General features: G+C 37.7%; 1 protein-coding gene across 1 annotated transcript in view; it reads right to left on the bottom strand.

Moving 5' to 3' along the window:
* itga6b (integrin, alpha 6b) overlaps window positions 1-21,096 on the bottom strand; it is a 37,023-nt gene that overhangs the window by 8,883 nt on the left and 7,044 nt on the right. The window contains exons 2-13 of the mRNA XM_051703178.1: window positions 12,754-12,881; window positions 12,590-12,669; window positions 9,120-9,381; window positions 6,618-6,749; window positions 5,531-5,744; window positions 5,127-5,320; window positions 4,319-4,407; window positions 4,096-4,223; window positions 2,942-3,031; window positions 2,798-2,859; window positions 2,504-2,673; window positions 821-967 (exon numbers count right to left, since the gene is read on the bottom strand). Of these exons, the coding sequence (XP_051559138.1) occupies window positions 821-967; window positions 2,504-2,673; window positions 2,798-2,859; window positions 2,942-3,031; window positions 4,096-4,223; window positions 4,319-4,407; window positions 5,127-5,320; window positions 5,531-5,744; window positions 6,618-6,749; window positions 9,120-9,381; window positions 12,590-12,669; window positions 12,754-12,881 (1,696 nt within the window). The remainder of the gene's footprint in view (window positions 1-820; window positions 968-2,503; window positions 2,674-2,797; window positions 2,860-2,941; window positions 3,032-4,095; window positions 4,224-4,318; window positions 4,408-5,126; window positions 5,321-5,530; window positions 5,745-6,617; window positions 6,750-9,119; window positions 9,382-12,589; window positions 12,670-12,753; window positions 12,882-21,096) is intronic.

Raw genomic sequence — 21,096 nt, forward strand, 5'->3', positions numbered from 1 at the left:
TTATTAGATCATGAAGAACGTTAAAGGGATAATTCACTCAAAAATGAACATTTTCTCAACATTTACTCACCCTCATGCCATCCCAGATGTTTATGACTTTCTTTCTTCTTCAAAACACAAACAAAGATTTTTAGAAGAATATCTCAGCTCTGTACAATGCAAGTGAATGGTGACCAGAACTCCAAAAGCTCCAAAAACAAGATTAGGTCAACATAAACATAATCCATCAGACTCCAAGGTTCAATCAATGTCTTCTGAAGCAATCCAGCTGGTTTTGGGTGAGATCAGACCAAAATATAACTCCTTTTTCACTGTACATCTTGCCATTGCAGTCTCTAGACACAAACATGATTTCAAGATCGATTACACTTCCTAGTGCTTGATGCATGTGCAGAGTTAGATGGCGCTATAGGAGTGTAATCAAGCTTTAAATCATGCTGTCATGATGTACAGTTAAAAAGGAGTTACAATTTGGTCTGTTCTTACCCAAAACCTACTGGATCGCTTAAGAAGACACTGACAAACCACTGGAGTCTGATGGATTATATTTATGCTGACTTTATCTGCTTTTTGGAGCTTCAAAGTTCTGATCACCCTTCACTTGCATTGTATGGACCTACAGAGCTGAGACATCCTTCTAAACATTTTTGTTTGTGTGTTCTGCAGAAGAAATTAAGTCATACACATCTTAGATGTCATGAGGGTGAGTAAAGGATGAGAGAATTTTAATTTTGGGGTGAACTAACCCTTTAAAATATATTTAACTGCAAAACAAGATACAACACTCTTTATTGCTGATTGTTTAGCAAGGTATAGTTACCTTGGTGCCAGTGGTGGCTGCTTGGTTCGAGTCCAGGATGGGAAGAAGAGATGGAAGAGCATTCTGTCTCCTTCTGCGTGAGGATGGGTTCAGGATCGCCACTGAGACTTCAATTGGAATACCTCTCAGCTTGTCTCTGGGGATTTCCTTTTTACATAATATACTTGCATTATTACAAAATATTAACACTATACAACACAACACATTGCACTGCAATTATGTTCTGACACCAGAATCTGATTTTGTGATATGGTAAATATAAAATAGATTTAATCACCACTAGGTGGCAGTACTTCATTTTAGCGCAGTAAGGGCATGCAAAATAAACATTCAGTTCCAATAGTTTTCTAAAATTGTCCCTCCTTCTAGTCAAACTAGTATACCAAATTACACTATTATACCAAATAATGGTTTATTTGTAAGTAATACAGTAACTTTATCTATTACTAAAACAAAATTGTATGCAATCATTCCATAATCGCCAGTTTAGTTGTTACAATGTCGTTATATGAAAGCTTTAGTCCCCATTATATGTAATTGCAAGGAACCAATGACAAAGTGACCAATGCATTATTTAAAATTTCTCCTTTCGTGTTACACTGAAGAAAGAAAGTCATACAGGTTTGGAATGAAATGAGGGTCAGTAAATAATTATCAAATATTAATTTTTGGGTGAACTGTTCTTTTAAACAAAATATTTAGTAGTTTCTGTTCTACCCTCAACACTCAAAAAAGTATTTTTACTGCTTGTTGCATTTATTTACTTCAAATTAACTAAAGCAACACAATTCTAGAACATTTTGTCACAACTTGATTTCATTGTGTTCTATCCATTTAAATTTGTAAAATTGAAGTTTACTTCATCCATTTGAGTTGGGACAACATGAAAACAGCATGCTTTGCATTTAACTTGACAAGTGTTATTTAATGTGTTCTTCTGCAAGATGAATATAAAGTGGGATACTTGTTAGAGTTTAATGTTATGTTATGTTGAGATGTAGAAGAGTTTTTGTAATGTTGGAGTTTTGTGGGTAAACATTATGATGAAGGGTGGAGCTTGAGCTAATGATGAGGACAGGTAGATGTTGCACGTGAAATTGATTGCTCGTTTCATTGAGTAATTGCTGTGCTAACATTAGCATAGTTACTAAAAACACTCTGTCATGCTTCCAATCAGCATGTATTTAGCATACTAAAATTTACTTTCACTAGTTAGTACAAAAGAAACAAAAGAGATTTATTTGAGTTACATTAACACGTCTATTTTATGGGATTTACCCAATTTAACTAGGTTCTTTCTACACTAAGTGTTTGTGTTGAGATTACATAGTAATGTTAAATTAAGAAAGCTAATGTCAAACATGTGCTACCACTGTCCATGAATGAATGAAGTTCAGCCAAAGAGCAATTTTGTGTGTGTGTGTGTGTGTGTGTGTGTGTGTGTGGGGGGGGGGGGTTGGGTGGTTTACGAGGACATTTTTTTAGGGTAGGGTAGGGTTAGGGCGTAGAATCTATAGTTCATACTGTATAAAACTGTATCATCATTATGTCTATGGAAAGTCCACATAAGGATAGCCGCACCAACATGTGTGTGCATGTGTGTGTGTGTGTGCGTGTGTGTGTGTGTGTGTGTGAATTTAAAGCTGTAAACACTGTTTTTGCTGCTCCAAAGGGGCACTGTACCAGCAATTTGAGGCCTCTTGTAATGCAGTTTTCTGTTCCCTGACCCTTGAATTCTATAGTCCCTGTGCTTTCATACTCAAGGTCACTGGGTGAGCGCTGGGTAAAGGTGACTCTAGAAGGAAGATTAAGTTTCCTTCTTTCAGATTCAGCCCTCATAGTGTATGCCACCTCTAAAGGAAGGAAATAAAGAAATGCTCACACAAAGCAATACAACACTTTTTCATTTGTTTACTTACATTCTTGGTAACAGAGTTAAACAATTGCAGAGTAAATAGTAAGTAAAAGAATACTTACTCAGTGTAGGATTATATGTTTTAGGGTTGACTGAAAATTTAAAGCAGGCTTTCACTTCAAGGCTAGAAAACACAATAAAACTATGCTTCAGACTGGGGTTACTGGGCATTTGGTCATGTTTAAGGATTGTGATTGTTTTCTCACCATATAGTGTCCCCACAGTTTTTCTGAGTGAGGTCCAGCTCCTTTGGTGTGGTAGTGACAGTCTTTTCAATGCTGATAACTGGCCTTGCCCTATAGTGTAATATCCATTATTAATGCATTCATAATTCAATAATCTATTCACATTGCTAAATGAATATCAGTTGTTGTACAAAAGTAAGATGATGATGACTATGTTTACATTTATATTGTATATACACTCACTGAGCACTTTATTGAGAACACCTGTACACCTCAAGGGGGTAGATTTGGCTTGGACATTGGGAGGGTTGCAGCACAAAGCATTTACCCATGTTTCCATTGATCATGGTATAAATAATGAGGGGGGTGGGGTGGTTGTACATGCTTGTTTTGATTATTGGGGGCTAACCTCCCCTTTATTCCCCCCTGGGGTGCAATGCATAAAATCATGCAGATACGGGTCAGGAGTTTCAGTTAATGTTCACATAAACCATCAGAATGGGGGAAAAATATGATCTTGGTTATTTCGACAGTGGCATGATTGTTGGTGCCAGACGTGCTGGTTTGAGTATTTCTGTAACTGCTGATCTCCTGGGATTTTTACACACAAATGTCTCTAGAGTTTACTCAGAATGGTGCCAAAAACAAAACAACATCCAGTGGGTGGAGCGGCAGTTCTGCGGATGGAAACGCCTTGTTGAGGGAAGAGGTCAACTGAGAATGGCCAGACTGGTTTAAGCTGATAGAAAGGATACGGTAACTCAGATAACCACTCTGTACAACTGTGGTGAGCACGTCGAACCTTGATACGGATGGGCTACAACAGCAAAAGACCATGTCGGAAGCTTTATTAGGACCATAGTGTTCCTCATAAAGTTCCTCACACCCCAGTGAGTGTATGTTCTAAAACAATGAACTTTACATAACATTTTTGACCATTTCATTATTTATAGAAAAATTTTGTTTCTAAAGGAATTCGCAAATATTTTATTAATGATTTTGTTCAGAACAATACATTTTATTAATTTATTTATTGTCCTGTGGAAGTGAGTACAAAAAATTAGCCACCATATCTGCATCCACTGCGTTAATTTAGAAGGCTTATATTCCAGTTAAAAAACCAGTGAAAGAAATTCAAATGTATTATATGTTGTCTATCAATGTCAATATCACACCTGTACACAAACACTGAATCAGAGAGAGATCCTATAGCCAGATCAGGGTAATGGTTTCCATCCAAATCCATGCTGCCCGCAAGAGAGTAGCCAAAGAGTTTGACATTGTGATCTTTTCCATTAAGAACCTGTAATTAATAGGTATGCAAGTGAATGAATGAGAAAAGGGGTGAATAGTGAAGGAAAAGAAAGGAAAAGTAAAGGAGTGAATATAGGGATGAACCTGAGCTTTATTTAGGCCTGTAGGTGAGCCGTGGTAAATAAACACTTTTCCAGCTTCACTGCTGTCATATGGAGCACTAACAGCAACATCTGAAAAACAGCAGGATCACATTGAGAAAATTAATTACAATTCATAATCAATACAGTTATCATTATTACTGCAATCATCATCGTTATCATAATTACAGAGATGCCAAAAAGGATTTGGACACTTGGAAATGTATAAATGTCTTTGCATTTTATGACAAAATATCAAACCAAGTGGAATTTATTTTAAAGAAATATACTTTTTAAGCAAAAGATTTCATAAAAATATGTTTGTTAGGTTTACATTTTTAAAACAGTTTTGTTAAAAAATAAAGACAAAAGATATATTTGGACACTTTGTGGTTGTTAAGCATTAGTGAAACATGTCCATAGTTAATGTGATGAACTACGACACCTTTTTGAATTTTAGGGGAGCTGCAGAAATGGCAGACAAAAGCAAAATCCGTTTTGAGAGAACGTCTAGCATCATTTGTTTGAAGACACCACTTGGTGTAATGTTTTGTATTTAAGGCAATAAAATTCAGGCATTTCTATGTGTGACTTAAGTGTCCAAATGTGTCCAAATACTTTATTGGGGCCACTATATATCATTAATATAGAAATATTTCTAAAATAAGAACTGAGCAATAGTGTATTTGTGTTCATTTATGTATATTATGGCATCTCTTCTTCTCTATTCATATTTCTGCAATCTGTTGGTTCTTAATCTGCATTATCTGTATTAGAAGTGACTTAAAAGAGACTATGCTTTAAGCACATACCATGATATCCATCCAGATTCACATCGCCCATGTTTTCCACAGCCAAACCGAACATGGAATAGGCGCTTCCTTCAATTCTCTTGGGTTTGATCCGGTCCCAAGCCCCTTCCTCATTAATGTAAACGTAAATGGCCCCACCGATATCATTGTCTTTAACAAAGTACTGAGGTGCTCCAACTACAATGTCCTGCCACCTGTTTAATAATTAGTGCAGTATAATTATACATCTAGAACCAATAAAACACTGTTCTAAACACAGCATGTGATCTTTGACATCTGACCAGCATACATTACTGCATAGTAACACTGTAGTAACATTGCAATAACATTTAAATGAAGCTGCTTTCATACACATGGGTATAACATACATATATAATATATTGCTGTTGTATTGGGGATCTTACCCATCTCCATTGATGTCAAGCACTGCAAGGTCATAACCAAAAGATGAGGCAAGACCGTAACCCTCTAGGATGTACTCGGCCGACAACATAGATGTTTTACTGGATTCCTTCTTTAGTAGAACAACTGCCCCACTGTGATTTGCTCTTGGAGCTCCAGCAACTATAGTCAACTGACCTTTCTTAGTCAGCATTTTACCAGAGTCCAGAGAGAAACCTATGACAGATACAACCAATCAGAGGGTTCCAGGACAGATTTGCTTACCAATAGAATCTGTTGATTGACTGCTGAAATCCATTCAATAATGAATCATGAACATATTCAAACATGCATGAAAATATTTTGACATGACTTGACAGGGGCACTCAAATAATGGAAAGTCAAATAAGGACTGTCTGCAAAATTTTAAATATTGAAATGCTTTAAGAAAACCATCATGAAAATTCAAGTCATGCAATGTGGATTCAAACAAAAAACAGACACAAACACAGTAATGCATCATGAAGTTTACAATCTCAAAACTAGTGTATGTAGTGATTGGCAGGATTCAGGTACATCATTCACATTTGTGCTTATAAAATGACAAAATATAGATGTAGAACGACCAGAACAATGACCAATGAAAGTTTGAATGCAAGCAATGTTAGTGTCCAAATTCCACAAACCTAAATAGCTATTGGCTCTCACATCATAAACGTTCTTCTTGGAAACCTGAAGGGGAGGTGACTGATACACAAACTGATCAGGGTGGCTACTGGACATGCTAGTCATGAACAGCACACCTACAAGTGCGCAAACAAACAAGATTCCAAATAGGAGGCGAGTAGGCAAATATACATAAGAAGGAGTAAAACCAAACACAAGATAAGAAGGAATAAGGACAGCAATAAATAGCTACACCTTGTATCCTACCAACACCCAATGAAGTTTAAACCAACTGTAACAGAAAGTTTACATATCAACCTCACACCTGCCAATAAGAGCCCTTTAGATACACTTTAGAGTCACAAAATTGTCTGAGGATCAGGGGAAATGAGGTCTTTGGGTGATATGGATGATGAATGGAAAGTTATGTGATAATGGACTCACCTAAATAGCTGTTGGCAGGGACGGGCACCAGGTTTGGGTCAAGTTTGCTCTCGTCTCCAACCTCATATGGGCCATCATCAAAGATCTCCTTTTCCCACAGAGAGCTGTTCTTCTGCTCCATCCGCACCACTCCTGAAATCCACCCAGTGAGTGAAGGGTTGAGGGAGCGAAGGATGGAGAAAGTGAATGAGGGAAGGGGTGGAGCATGGATGTGTGGAAGTGCAAAAAAATAAGGGATGACATACAAAATGTGAGATGGGCTTAAAATAAGTAATGCTATAAACAGACGAAATGTAATGACATGTCATGACAGTGTAAAATGGCCCAATGAAATTACAGGGCTTGTTTGACAAACATCTTTTTTAAATTAACCCTCCCTAAGACTGGCCACTGCAACCATTTAATATTATCCCAACAATAATTATTAGAGCAGCAGCAGCTTGCAGTGAATCCTTAGATACAGTGCATTCAGAAAGTATTCAGACCCCTTCATTTTTTCACATTTTGTTGTGTTGCAGCCTTATGCTAAAATGCTTTAAATTATTATTTTTTCACATCAGTCTGCACTCCATACCCCATAATGACAAAGCAAAAACCAGATTTTTGTAAATTTATTAAAAAGAAAAAACTGAAATATCACATTGACATAAGTGTTCATGTGTCATGTCATTTCATGTCATTTGCTATGACACTCAAAATTTAGCTCAGGTGCATCCCATTTCTCTGGATCATCTTTGAAATGTTTCTACTCTTTGATTGGAGTCCACCTGGCAAATTCAATTGATTGGACATGATTTAGAAATACACACACCTGTCTATATCAGGTCTCACAGCTGAAAATGCATATCAGTGCAAAAACCAAGCCATGAGGTCAAAGGAACTGCCTGCAGAGATTGTGTCAAGTACAGATCTGGGGAAGGCTATGAAAAATTTAGGCTGCATTGAAGGTTCCCAAGAGCACAGTGGCCTCTATAAAAAAAAATGTTCTTCCCTATTCTCCATCCAATTTGGAATGCCCAATTCCCAATACGCTCTAAGTCCTTGTTGTGGCGTAGTGACTCGCATCAATCCGGGTGGCGGAGGACAAATCTCAGTTGCCTCCGCATCTGAGACCGTAAATCTGCGCATCTTATCATGTGGCTTGTTAAGCGCGTTACCGCAGAGATGTAGCGTGTGTGGAGGCTTCACGCACAACTCCACGCACAACTCACCACGCGCCCAACCGAGAGTGAGAACCACATTGTAGCGACCACAAGGAGGTTACCCCATGTGACTCTACCCTCCCTAGCAACCAGGCCAATTTGGTTGCTTAGGAGACCTGGCTGGAGGCCTCCATAATTCTTAAACGGAAGAAGTTTGGAACAACCAGGAATCTTCCTAGAGCTGGCTGCCCGGCCAAACTGAGCAATTGGGGGAGAAGGGCCTTGGTAAGAGAGGTGAAGGACCCGATGGTCACTCTGGTTGAGCTCCAGAGATCATGTGTGGAGACTGGAGAAACTTGTAGAAGGACAACCATAACTGCAACACTCAACCGATCTGAGCTTTATGGCAGAGTGGCCAGATGGAAGCCTCTCCTCAGTGCAAGAAACATGAAAGCCTGCTTGGCATTTGCCAAAAAGCACCTAAAGGACTCTCAGACTGTGATGAAACGAAGATTGAACTGTTTGGCCTCAATTCCAACCATCACGTCTGGAGAAAACCACGCACCACTCATCACCTGCGCAATACTATCCCACCAGTGAAGCGTGGTGGTAGCATCATGCTGTGAAGGTGTTTTTCAGCAGCAGGGACTGGGGGACTGGTCAGGGTTGAAAGAAAGCTGAGCGCAGCAAAATACAGAGATTTCCTTAATGAAAACTTAGTCCAGAGAGCTCAGGACCTCAGACTGGGCTGAAGGTTCACCTTCCAACAGGACAATGACCCTAAGCACACAGCCAAGACAACGCAAGAGTGGCTTAGGGACAGCTCTGTTAATGTCCTTGAGTGGCCCAGCCAGAGCCCAGACTTGAACCCAATCAAACATCTCTGGAGAGACCTAAAATTGGCTGTCCACCGATGGTCCCCATCCAACCTGACAGAGCTTGAGAGGATCTGCAGAGAAGAATGGCAGAAAATCCCCAAATACAGGTGTGCAAAGCTTGTTGCATCATACCCAAAAAGACTTGAGGCTGTATTTGCTGCCAAAGGTGCTTCAACTAAGTACTGAGTTAAGGATCTGAATACTTATGTCAGTGTGATATTTCATTTTTTTAGTTTTAATAAATTTGCAAAGTTATCAAAAATCTGTTTTTTTCTTTGTCATTATAGGGTATCGAGTGTAGATTGATGTGAAAAATTTTTTTTTAAGGATTTTAGCATAAGGCTGCAACATAACAAAATGTGAAAAAAATGAAGGGGCCTGAATACTTACTGAATGCACTGTATATGAATAAAATAAATCCACAATCAGCCCTATACTTCAATATGCAAATAAGCACTCCAATCCATCCTGTTCTCCAATACCTTTCCAGTTGTAAGCACCCGGTGCTCCAAACACCAGATAGTGATAGTCCTTTGTAAATGTGGCAGACAGACCCTGCTGGCATGAACCAAAGAGCTCGTGTCCTCTGTTTCTCCCTTTGCAAAACATCCAGTCCCCTCCATCTTCTTCTGAGGCGCCGTTAATCGTCAGATCCTGACTTAGTACATAGCAACGGCCTGTGATATCACGCACTTCTTGAGGTGAGCCCACAAATAAACGCTGCTGGTAGCGATGAGCACAGACCTGGAGTCAAATGACAGTCGGTGTGAGTTAAAGGAATATTCTGGGTTTGATACAAGTTCAGCTCAGTCGACAGCATCTGTGGCATGATGTTGATTACCACAAAAATTCATTTTGACTTGCCCCTCCTTTTCTTTAAAAAAAGCAAAAATATGGGTTCCAGTGAGACACTTACAATGGGGCCAATCTGTAAACATTAAAATACTCACCATTTCAAAAGTATCACCACAAGACTACACAATTTGTGTGTTAACATGATTTTAGTGTGATAAAATTGCTTACTAACCTTTTCTGTTTAAAGGTACAGCCAATTTTACAACTTTGTTGCCATAATGATATAATGTCATCAAACCATAAAACCTTAAAATTGTCATGATCCTGTCACTCGGTCAGTCTGGCTTTTTGTGTGACATGGTTGTGACATCATTGTTCTATTCTGTCTAGTGTTTTGTCTTCTGTATTTGTGTGAGCGCGTGGCTTTGGTTGCGGTTTTCCTGCCGTGCACTCTTCGGTCAGTCTCGTGTCTCATGTCTGGGAATGGTGTCTGGATCCAGACTTCCCTCTAGTTCGGTTTCCATTTTGACGTCGGGATCCGGACACTCATGTTCCAAGTGCATTGCACTTATGTCACCTTGGTTGGATGCACTCAAATCAGTAATCTGTGTCTGTCTCTCGTGACCATGGACGCGCGTTGTGCTCACTTTGCGCTGCGAGCTGTCTTCACGTTATGATAAGGTTCGGACACTTCAGTCTGAGGTGTCGGGTTGTATGTGGCCGAACTCTCGCACAGGTGTCCTGTCTCGTTTTGTCGCCTGTTGTGTGCATCGCGTGGTGTTTGCCTCGCGATGTATGCTCAGGCTTTGTCTAGTGTGAGAATGTATGGCATTGCTTTGTTAGCGTTGAAGTGCATTCTCTTGACTTATCTGTCGGTTGGCATGAGCGCATGTTGCCTATTGTCTTGGTGATATGCGTTCGTGCCATTCGAGTGTCTGCTTTTTTGTGAGAGCACGTGGCTTTGTTTTGTTTCTGTTTTGCCTCATGTCTCTCTGTCTTGCGTCATACCCCGCCTCCTTGTTTGCTTATTATTAGTTCATTAGTCACACCTGCCCTGCTTGTGAACCTGTTGTATTTCTCTCCCTATTTTAGTCTCCTATTGTGTGCTGTCCAGTGCCAGTTCGTCTTGTTTGTTGTCTTGTTCCAGTCAGTCCTGTTCCCCGTTCCTGTGTGTTTTTCCCTTTTTCCTCCAACCCATCCTTTACCTCATTTTTTCCCTTTGGGGTAGTTTGAGTTTTTGTCTTTGTTTATTTTTGGTATTAATAATTTTTGTTTTTACTCTGCATTTGGTTCCTGCCTCTGATTGTGACAAATATTACTGTAAAACTAATGATTTAAACAACTTTACAGCTAAAATAATACACGTTTTAACAGAAGAATTAATATAAATGCTTTTATAAAATTATAAGCTTCACATTTCAGTCTTGAAAACCCTCATAAAATAGGCCGCAATCACTTCCAGTGTAAGTGCCTCACTGTAACTTCGATTTTTGCTTTTTTTAAAGAAAAGGACGGACGAGTCGAAATTATTTTTAACATTACGCCACAAATGCTGTTGACTGAGCTTAACTTGTATTGAACCTGGAATATTCCTTTACATTTAAATCAATAAAACAAATATGATATTATATTATTATTATTATATTTGATTAAAATAAAACTGGATTATAAATAAAAACCATCAACATTTCTTGACACTGTTAAAGGGATAGTTCACCCATAAATGAAAATGCTGTCACCATCTACTCATCCCTCATGTCGCTTGTTGCCTGGAGCACAAATGGAGTCATTTAGCAGAATGTCCAAGGTTGATCTTTTCCACATAATTAAAGCGAATAGAGGCCAGTGGTTGTCAAGCTCAGAAAAATGACATTAAAGTACCGAAACATCAATTTGTGCACTTTAGAAAAAAAACAAATGGAGAAAAAACTGCCCAAAAACTGAATTGTTATCATGAACTGGCCACATTTAAATATGCGGAAGCTTTAACAAAATTTGAAAGCTAGGGCAGAATACTTAAATGTAGGTTTTTGACCTCACACACTGAATGGCTGTGGAAGACTTGGAATACAGCACGAGTCAGAAGCACTATAGGGTACTTTTGTTTTTAGGACTAGTGGTCCCTATCCACTTTCATTGCATAGAAAAGAACCAAACTGGTCTCATAGTGAAAACGTGACTCTATATACATTTTTGCAAAACTTGTTATATGTGTCTCCAGGTAAAATTCCCTGTAGTTTCCAGATGAAATGAACACTAGAGGCGCTACAACAACTGTGTGTTTTATTCACCTTCACTGAAATCATGACTTCAGTGGCTGATTATGACTTTATAAACACTTATTTTTCACACTATTACTCAGACCCTGCTATGTTATGTTATTGACACACTAACTCTAATGCATCTTTTGATAAATGATACATTTTAACAATTGTATTACAGACCCACCTACATATATAAACTTATTCCAAAGTGATTAGCTTGCGTGGTAGCTCACCTCATAGAGTGTTGGACTTTGGACTCGGAGGGACGCGGTTTAAAACCAGCCAAGAACTCAAGCTGACATGTGACACGAAAGAGTCATAGAAGTAACACGAAGTGACATGGTTGCTTCAGAAAATGTGCATTTCATTTTGCTTATGCATTTTAAAACACTATTGGTTAAGGTTAGGTGTTGATTAAGGGTAAGGATGTCTGTTTTGTTAAAGTCTCATTTCTCTTTTCGGACACTATTGGTTAAGTTTAGAGTAAATTTTTAGGTTAGGGAGGTACGTTTTACTTATTAAACATTCCATCTAAAACTCACTTTAAAAACCTTGTCTGATTACAACCTCATTTCGCTCAGGTTTGGTGCCCCCTGCTGGACATTTCACTTGAAAAGTGCAGCCAAACGTGTTATAAAGCACATCATCTCAGTTTTGCAAAAACGTTGCAATGCTCATGTAAATTTCATGAGACCAGACTGAAAAGAACATCCTAGACATTTTGCAAGATAACTGTCTTCTATGGACCAAAAAAAATCACATGTATTTTGAGCAAGGTGAGACAGATTTTTAATTTTTAGGTGAACTATTCCTTTAAGATGCATAAAGGCATAACACTAGCTATTTTATAGTAACTTGTACTATACCAACATCTGAAGCACACACACTCTTACCAATATCTTTCCTCCAGGTCCCTGGCTCTGTACCGTAACTCCCATCCATTGGTTTTGCTTATTTTCAGAACTCAAGTTCTCTACATGCAGCATAAAAAAGACCTCACTTAAAACATAATATAACTCTTTAGAATGTGTGTGTATTTATTTGTGTTTGAATTTACCTTCATTGTCAAACATCACTCGCTGGCATGAAGGGCTGAGAGAATTTATGTCACAGTTGTACATGCCTCCAGTAATCTGTGATTTCTGTTTGGACAATGCTTTAGCTTTTGGGGCACCAACCAACAACCTAAAAACCAACAAAGAGACAAAATTTTACTTATGGATTTGCAATATTATGAAATACAATCTTGAATCATATACAGTAGATCTTATATTTTAATATGCAAATGCATTGCCAAATCAATCAAAAGAGACTCCCAACTGATTCAACCAGTAGCACACTTGGCAAGAGAATCATGAGTAAATAAGGTTTTAATTTACTTGTGATAAAATAAATTGAATTTCAAAATGAACATGAGCAACAATATGGTCAGAATGGTGATCATAATAGTCCTATTAAACTGCAAAAACTGAAAAGACATAATAGTCCTAAAACAAATTGTAAATAAAACAAAAAACAAAAAACAAAATCAAAAACATTTCCGTCAAAAAAGAACCTCTGAGGCTTTTGTCTTATTTGGAGGAGTATTTGAACATATTAAAATGTGCTTAGTATGTATAGTTTGAAAATGGAGAGCTGCATAAACCCTTTAAGCTTTTAGCTTTTTTAAACACTTTAGGCTTATAACTACACAAAAACAAAAAAAAAAAAAAAAAAAAATTGTTCAATTGTTTGGTATCATTTTAAACTACATTTTTTCACATTTTTTAATGATACAGATTATGAAAAAATGATGATACTCTCAGCCTAAGAAACTGCTGAAAAATCACATAACAGCTTAAGCCAAAAAGTAACTTTTTTTCTTATTTTTCTGGGTTGACATTATATATCTCAGTGTATAAATAAGACAGCTCCGAAAAACTTTAGATTTTTGTTTTGTTTCATTTTTGTTTTGTTCCCAATCATGTCACCTGTAACTCAGTAAAAAGTTTTGTTGATATGACAAAGCAATCAAAAGTTATAGCTTTACAAAAATAATTTATCCTAGTGTCCTAAAATGTCTCCAAGTGTCCAAAAGTCTCTCCAAACAAATAAAACATAATAATTGTACATAAAAACTAATTACACATGCAAATACCCCAATGACTAAAGGTATGCTCTGTCTCCAAAGCATGCAGGCATGAGTAACGAAATCTCACAATCCTCTCTGCCCATATTTGGATGACTTCCACCTCTGGTTGCAGATTCTGAATCCTAATACGATTGGTTTAGTGTTCCATGATGCTGGGAAACATACTACATAATTTTAGATGAAGTCATCTGATCCAGGAATGCTAATGTGTTTTTAGCCAGATAGAGCATTATGTGATGTGTGCACGCTGTGCTTTGTGTGGATTATTGAATGATCTATGCATCCGATTATGTTGTGTATGAGCTAAGAATCCTTCATCTAAGTACTTATATTTGATATTTTATGTTCTGTTTATTTTTTGTGAAGTTATAAGTGAAAACGCGGATTATAAGCAACACCTGTTAACATGTAACATGTACGTCAGAGACATATACTGTTGCTATTACTCGCTATATTTTTGTTTGTGAGTAAAATAGACTGGTTGTATTCTACTCATTGAGAGCTTTCCAATGACATATGACACATGGCTACTTGATCAGTTTGATGTTTTTACAGTTTACAATAATATGTACAGTGCAAAATGATTAATAAATTATATAAACGGAAACACTTCTGATTTATCTGCAAATTTTAAAGCAGTTGTTCAGTTTTGGTCATAATGCCTACATGCATTGTAAAGTAGATCTTCTAAGCATTAAAATGATACCTTTGTGTTGGTGAAGACAGTAGCTATTCATATTTTGATAATAATTTTTTCTCTGAGGGTCTGGCAGAATCCAAGCTTAAAGGGTTAAGAAACAGTCATGTTTTGTTGTTACTGTTAATTTGAGTAAGTACATGACCCAGAAAACATCTCTTAACAGTCTACATTTCATTATCATCTTCTATTTCTCCACATATGGCTCTTCAGTAAGATTCTAAGAACGCAAAATGCAGATTCAACAGCTCACACTGAAAATTAGCCATTGTCTGCAATCACTGCTTGTACAGTATGGCTGCTGAGCATTAGAGAGTGGGGCATTCCAGTCTTTTAACTGAGAAACTAGAGAAAAGATCATTTTCTTCTCTGAATAAATGAAATGTAGGCCACAGAAGACACAAAGACTGAATCTCTGGTTACACATCATTTATGAAAAAGAAAGGCTCTTTTCTTTGCTTTGAACTGACTGGCTCAGTGATAACATTCATCACAACACTTCACTTTTTGGCTACACAAGTTCTCTTTGTGGGCATACACAAAAAAAGGGTCTGTCTTCAACGGAGCCTACATTTCCCACAATACCCTCCCCAGAATGCTGAAGGAAGAGTAAAAGTGCTTGGCAAAAAGACATGTACTAGGACCTACAGATGCACAGGCCTCTAAAACAAACTCTTGACATGTTTAGCGTGTCATTACTAAAACACCTGACACATACAAGCAAGGTCACACACATAGGGAACATTGAAAAAAAAAATTGCAATTAGATCATAATCCATGTAGGGAATTTTTAACCGAGTGCATGCAGACACATTAAAATTTGACATTTTCTTTATTTCTTTCAAATCAAATATTTGTGTCAACCAATTCACTTATTGTTAGTTTTATTCTTGAACATCACAAAAAAATGAAAGAAATATATCTGCACACTTTTACAATATTCCCTTATATTTTGGCCTAAATGTTGCAAAATAAATGGGAATATAGTACCCGTGTGTATTTATGTTTTTCATTTATAATTTTATTCTTTCACTGATCAGGTGAATCAAGACATCAAGTAGCTTGTTAATTCAAGAAATAAAGGTCAACTGCACATGGTTAAAGTGTCTGCATATTCTGATAATTCTGTCAATCACAGCTAATTTCTTCTTTGTTATGAGTGTACAACCATGGACCAAGACTTTGGACTACAAAAAAGAGAAACGCTTTAGAGTCACATTTTCCAAACGGACAGAGAAAGCACTGTTTTTCTGAGAGGGCAACACAGATTTTTCTTTGTGTTGGGCAAAAATAGTCACTGAATACTTGCTATTCATTGTACAGTCTCAAGAGCATACATATCCCTATATCAGAAGATGATGAAAACGCTCATGATTACATTAAATCTAATGCAATGCACAGGTCATAATGCACTACACTGCATATGTGTATCAGCTTTGTGTGTTTGAAACATGCTAAAAAGAACAAAGATAAACTCTACTGACAGAGGGTCTACTGTCATTTTACATGTATCAAAAATAACAAATACAGCTAAAGAAATCACTGTCAAAAATAGTCATATTCTTTAGTTGTAATATTTTTAGACAAACCTCCTTCTTTTAGTAAAACCTTTATTCTTGGACTGGCACCCCTTACCTAAATTGCCTACACATTTCTGGAAATTCTAATAATCTGGTTCACGATCAGCTCTGAAATAGCATCATTCCATTATGACAACCCAATAATTGATTTCTGGGTTATGTGATGTGTCTCCATTAATCTCTCCCCAGGGAAGTGTAACCTACAGCATGACAAGGATATGCCTCACTACCACTTAGGGTATTGAGATGGTTTTGCTCTATTACGCTTATCTGAGGCTTGTTTTTGCACTGTGTCGAAGTGCTTGGTTACGGAAAATATATAGCTACACATATATAACACAAACTCAACATATACATACAAGACCGAAAATTCAGAGGTAAAAACATTCAAATGGAGGATGAGTAACAAAGATTTGTAAAAAAAAAATCTCTGGGGGTGAATTCATTCCCATTGGTAGTGCAGCTTATTTGTTCACGCTTACCTGTGTTGTTTTAGCACCAAATTCACTAAAGGCAGGGATGCTCCGATCAGGATTTCACAGTCGATACCATTTACGGATTTTATTGTCATCTGCTCGGCCAATACAGATGCGGATACCGATCATGTAACTTTTTATCAGGAGCGCTGTCATAACGGTTGTATGTAAGCTTTCTGCTCAAACTGAAGTCAAATTGATAACAATAGGTGTAATTAAACTTAATGTGGCAGATTTGGTTATATATTCAATGTCACTATTTTATTTAATTACTGTTATTGATTATTGTATTATTTATATTTTATTTACCACTGCATTATATTATCTAAATATTGTATATTGAATAATTATTTTATTTATAACTACGTTCTCTGACTTCACTTGAAAATGTTGTTTTCACACAAGATGTGGCAAGCAGTGCAAAATTAAGTTTGCTTTCTTACAACATTTGCTCAATGTTTTCCAGACACCCATGATGAAATGATAGTAATGCTGAGGTCTTTTGCGACTTATACGATTGTTTTACATGATCTGCAAAATTGTGAGATTAGAGTTTGAATCATAGGAAGTGAATATTGCCCGACACGGATCAGTGGCCGATTGGCCAGAGCATCCCTAACTAATACCCCATTTACACCTGGTATTAAAATACATTTCGGGTGATCCGATCACGTGGTCAGCCCTAAATAAAGGTCTAAACAGGGTCTAAAATGTTTTGTGATCTGATCCGTCCTGTATGCATCCCGGCAGCAGTGAAGCGCCACCCCTCACCTGTCAATCAACCACTGTACTAAAACAAGAGTTGAAACTTTGCCGGTTAGGAGCGGCTTTAAAAGAAAATAACCATCCGATTGGAAAATTAATAAAAGATATACACAATAATAAGAGCTTCATGGATCTTCTTTAGTGTGTCTTATATCAACACAGAAGAGAAGCACAAACACCTGAAGCTGCTTTAATACAGGTAATCCACTAAAATAATGGATAATTCTGCCTGACATGTATCGTTTGACTTTGTTGCACTTTAATAACATGCAGTAACACATTGACATAGTGACTGATGTATGTCGTCATGAAACAGAGACACTCCCCTCCAAATAAGAACACAAGTGGTCACATGTAAACAGTCATTTGTCTCACCTGACCACATGTGATTGGATCACCCGAGACGCATCGTCATACCAGGTGTAAACAGGTCTAAAAGAGTTATGCAAATCAGATAATGGCACAAACGTGCCTACAAATTAGTGCTGACTACAATTTTTTCATGCAGCAATTCACAATATTGCCCATTTGGCATGATCATAATGAAGCCTTTCTACATCATTTGATCAACATTTAATGAATCACTGCTGCCTATAAGGCACAATCTATAAAGAGACTAATTTACATAGAAAACAAAAGCAACAACTTAATTTAAATACAGCACAGTGCTATTTCAGCACCTTTAGTGCATGGTTAATCTGGATTGCAGGTGCGACAGTGAATAAAAGCAGGTTTTGTGCTGCAATACTGAAAGCTAAAGTGACAAAACTGTTTACTGAATTCTACTGAAGTTTACTATGACTTTGCAAATAGAGAGCAGAATATGTAAGATTCCAAAAGTGAGAGAGAGGCAAGTGGGGGAGGGGAGAACAGAGAGGACAAATATTCTATTTAAACAGAGAGCTTATTCTGGGACAGTGCTTCATGCGTCCTGTGGCCAATGTCTGACATTGGCCTTCAATCAAACAGAGAGTGGTACAGAAAGAGAGAGATGTCTCATTTGTTAAATATGTCAGGCTCTCAACATAGTGAGAGAAACAATTGCAATTAATCATTCTGGGGCAAATGGTCTTGACTTGCAAAGCATTTCAGGTCATATAGTCTGAATAAGAAGGAAAAACAAATGTTCTCTCAATACAGAGCTGAGAGGCTGATGGGACTGTTGTCCATTTATCGATGGTACACTCTCATTCTGTTTATTTTCTCTTAAAAGTGGTGAAAGAAAAAAGAAACATTGTACATTAAAACAGTTTAAAAAAAAAGGTACAGTCAGTCGAACAAATAAACAAATGAACATTCCAGGCTGTGCACGAGTAATCGAGAACTAAAAACCCTACTCGAATATCAAAATTCATTTTCCTTTATGCATTTGCCTGCCGTAAGCAGCACTGAACTACAACCCCAGCTCCGAAAAAGTTGGGACAGTATGAAAAATGCTAATAAAAACAAAAATGAGTGATTTGTAAATGATACAAATTTTCACCCTTTGCTATATTGAAAGCACTACAACTACACATTATATGATGTTTTACCCTGTGAATTTCATTGTTTTTTATTTTATGTACAGTAATTTCAAATCAGATGATTGCAAAATGCAGGTATGTCCCTGGAAAAGACATGCTGGATGGCAGTATATGTTGCTCCAAAATTTGTACATATCTGTCTGCATTCATGGTGTTCTCATAGATGTGCGATTTACCAATGCCATGGGCACTGACACACCCCTGGCCCATACAGACATTGGCTTTTGGACCTGACACTAATAACAGCTTGGATGGTCCTTTTCCTCTTTGGCCTGGATAACACGACGGCTGTGTTTTTCAAAAACTATTTGAAATGTGGACTTTTTGGACCAAAAAACACAATTCCACTGTTCTACTTTCCATCTAAGATGAGACTGAGCCCAGAGAAGTCGGCAGCGCTTCTGGACAGTGTTGATGTAGGGATTCTGCTTTGCATAATAAAGTCTTAACTTGCATCTGTGGATGCAGAAGCGAGTGGTGTTGACTAACAAAGGTTTACTAAAGTTATCCGAAGCCCATGCTCGTGATATCCATTACAGATGAATGATGTTTTTTAAGACAGTGATATCTGAGGGATCAGAAATCACGCACATTCGGAAATGGTTTTCATCTTGCCCTTTATGCACCGAGATTTGACCAGATTCCTTGAATCTTTTAAATACACAAAATCCTTCAAATTTGTCTTTGGTGAACATTGTTTTCAAAGTGCTGGATTATTTGCTGAAGCATCTGTTGGCAAATTGACAAGTCTTGAACAATCCTTGCTCTTGAAGAACTAGGCTGTTTTTGGAGGCTCCTTATACAGTATACAGTACTATGACACAATTGCCTCACCTGTTTAACATCTCCTGTTTTTTTCATACTGTCCCAACTTTTTCGGAATTGGGTTTTACACTTTTCCCTCTGAATCGCTCACCAAATCTCGCAGTTACAATTGAGTCCTCAGGGCAGCACTGTGGATGTGAGTCATAGAGGTGTTGGACCGAGAGAAGACGATATAATGCTGTCTGTGCTTTTGAAAGCAAAGTGTGGCAATACTTTTATATTTTGATTCTTACTGAATTCTACTCTTTTGTATTCAGTTCTTGTTGGAGTCATGCAAACCAGCAGACAAGGTTCAGCTTTTATTGGTGGAAAGAAAAAATGCGAAGCAAACTCGGAAGCTGATCAGACCAGTAAGTACATGAAATCTCTGAACACCGGCAGAGTGCATTTTATAAAAAGCCAATTTTCACCAATGTGAAATTATAAAAATGTGATGGCCTTTATGGAGTTTATATATGTACATTACCCTCCTGCCATCAGTATTGGTTTCTATGTAAGCTCCAGGTGAGTGCAAATGTTTTTTAGGGTTTTTTTGTTTTCCATTTTTATTAATGCATATTGTTGATTTAATGTTTTCCTTAAAGAAAAGCATAGTTTGTTGAAGTTATCTTATTTTGAAACCGTTCTTGGTAACATTCGTGAATAAAACAAAATAGCATACAAGATTCATGTATGTGTCTTACGTGTTATTTTTTGTATTTTTTGTATTTTTTTTTTCTTTTTCACCCAATTTGGAATGCCCAATTCCCAATGCGCTTTTAAGTCCTCGTGGTCGCGTAGTGATTCGCCTCAATCTGGGTGGCGGAGGACGAATCCCAGCTGCCTCCACGTCTGAGACCGCCAACCCGTGCATCTTATCACATAGCTTGTTGAGCGTGTTGACACGGAGATCCACCGCGGCATCCACGCTCAACTCACCACGCGCCCCACCGATAACAAACCACATTATAGCGACCACGAGGAGGTTACCCCATGTGACTCTACCCTCCCTAGCAAACGGGCCAGTTTGGTTGCTTAGGAGACCTGGTTGGAGTCACTCAGCACACCCTGGGATTCAAACTAGTGAACTCCAGGTGTGGTAGCCAGCGTCTTTTACCACTGGGCTACCCAGGCCCCCAGGTGTTATTTTTAACATGCATTTTAATTTATGAGTAACCAAGTACTAATTTTTTTGTGGGTTAGAGTACTCAACTACAAAATCACTCAAAAATGCCCATCCCTATTCCATACTATTCTGTCACTTTACTTTTACAGAGTGAAAAAATGCGTGAACAGACACAAATAGGGTTAGTGAGACACAAGATTACAGCCGGTCTGGGAAATTAAGAAAGGAACATTTGCTCTATTCATCTTCTGATTTGCAAGCCCTAAAGCCCAGTCACTCATGCGTTGAGCAATTTGAC

The sequence above is a fragment of the Myxocyprinus asiaticus genome, chromosome 7, assembly GCF_019703515.2.
Source record: "Myxocyprinus asiaticus isolate MX2 ecotype Aquarium Trade chromosome 7, UBuf_Myxa_2, whole genome shotgun sequence".
NCBI classification, from domain to species: domain Eukaryota; kingdom Metazoa; phylum Chordata; class Actinopteri; order Cypriniformes; family Catostomidae; genus Myxocyprinus; species Myxocyprinus asiaticus.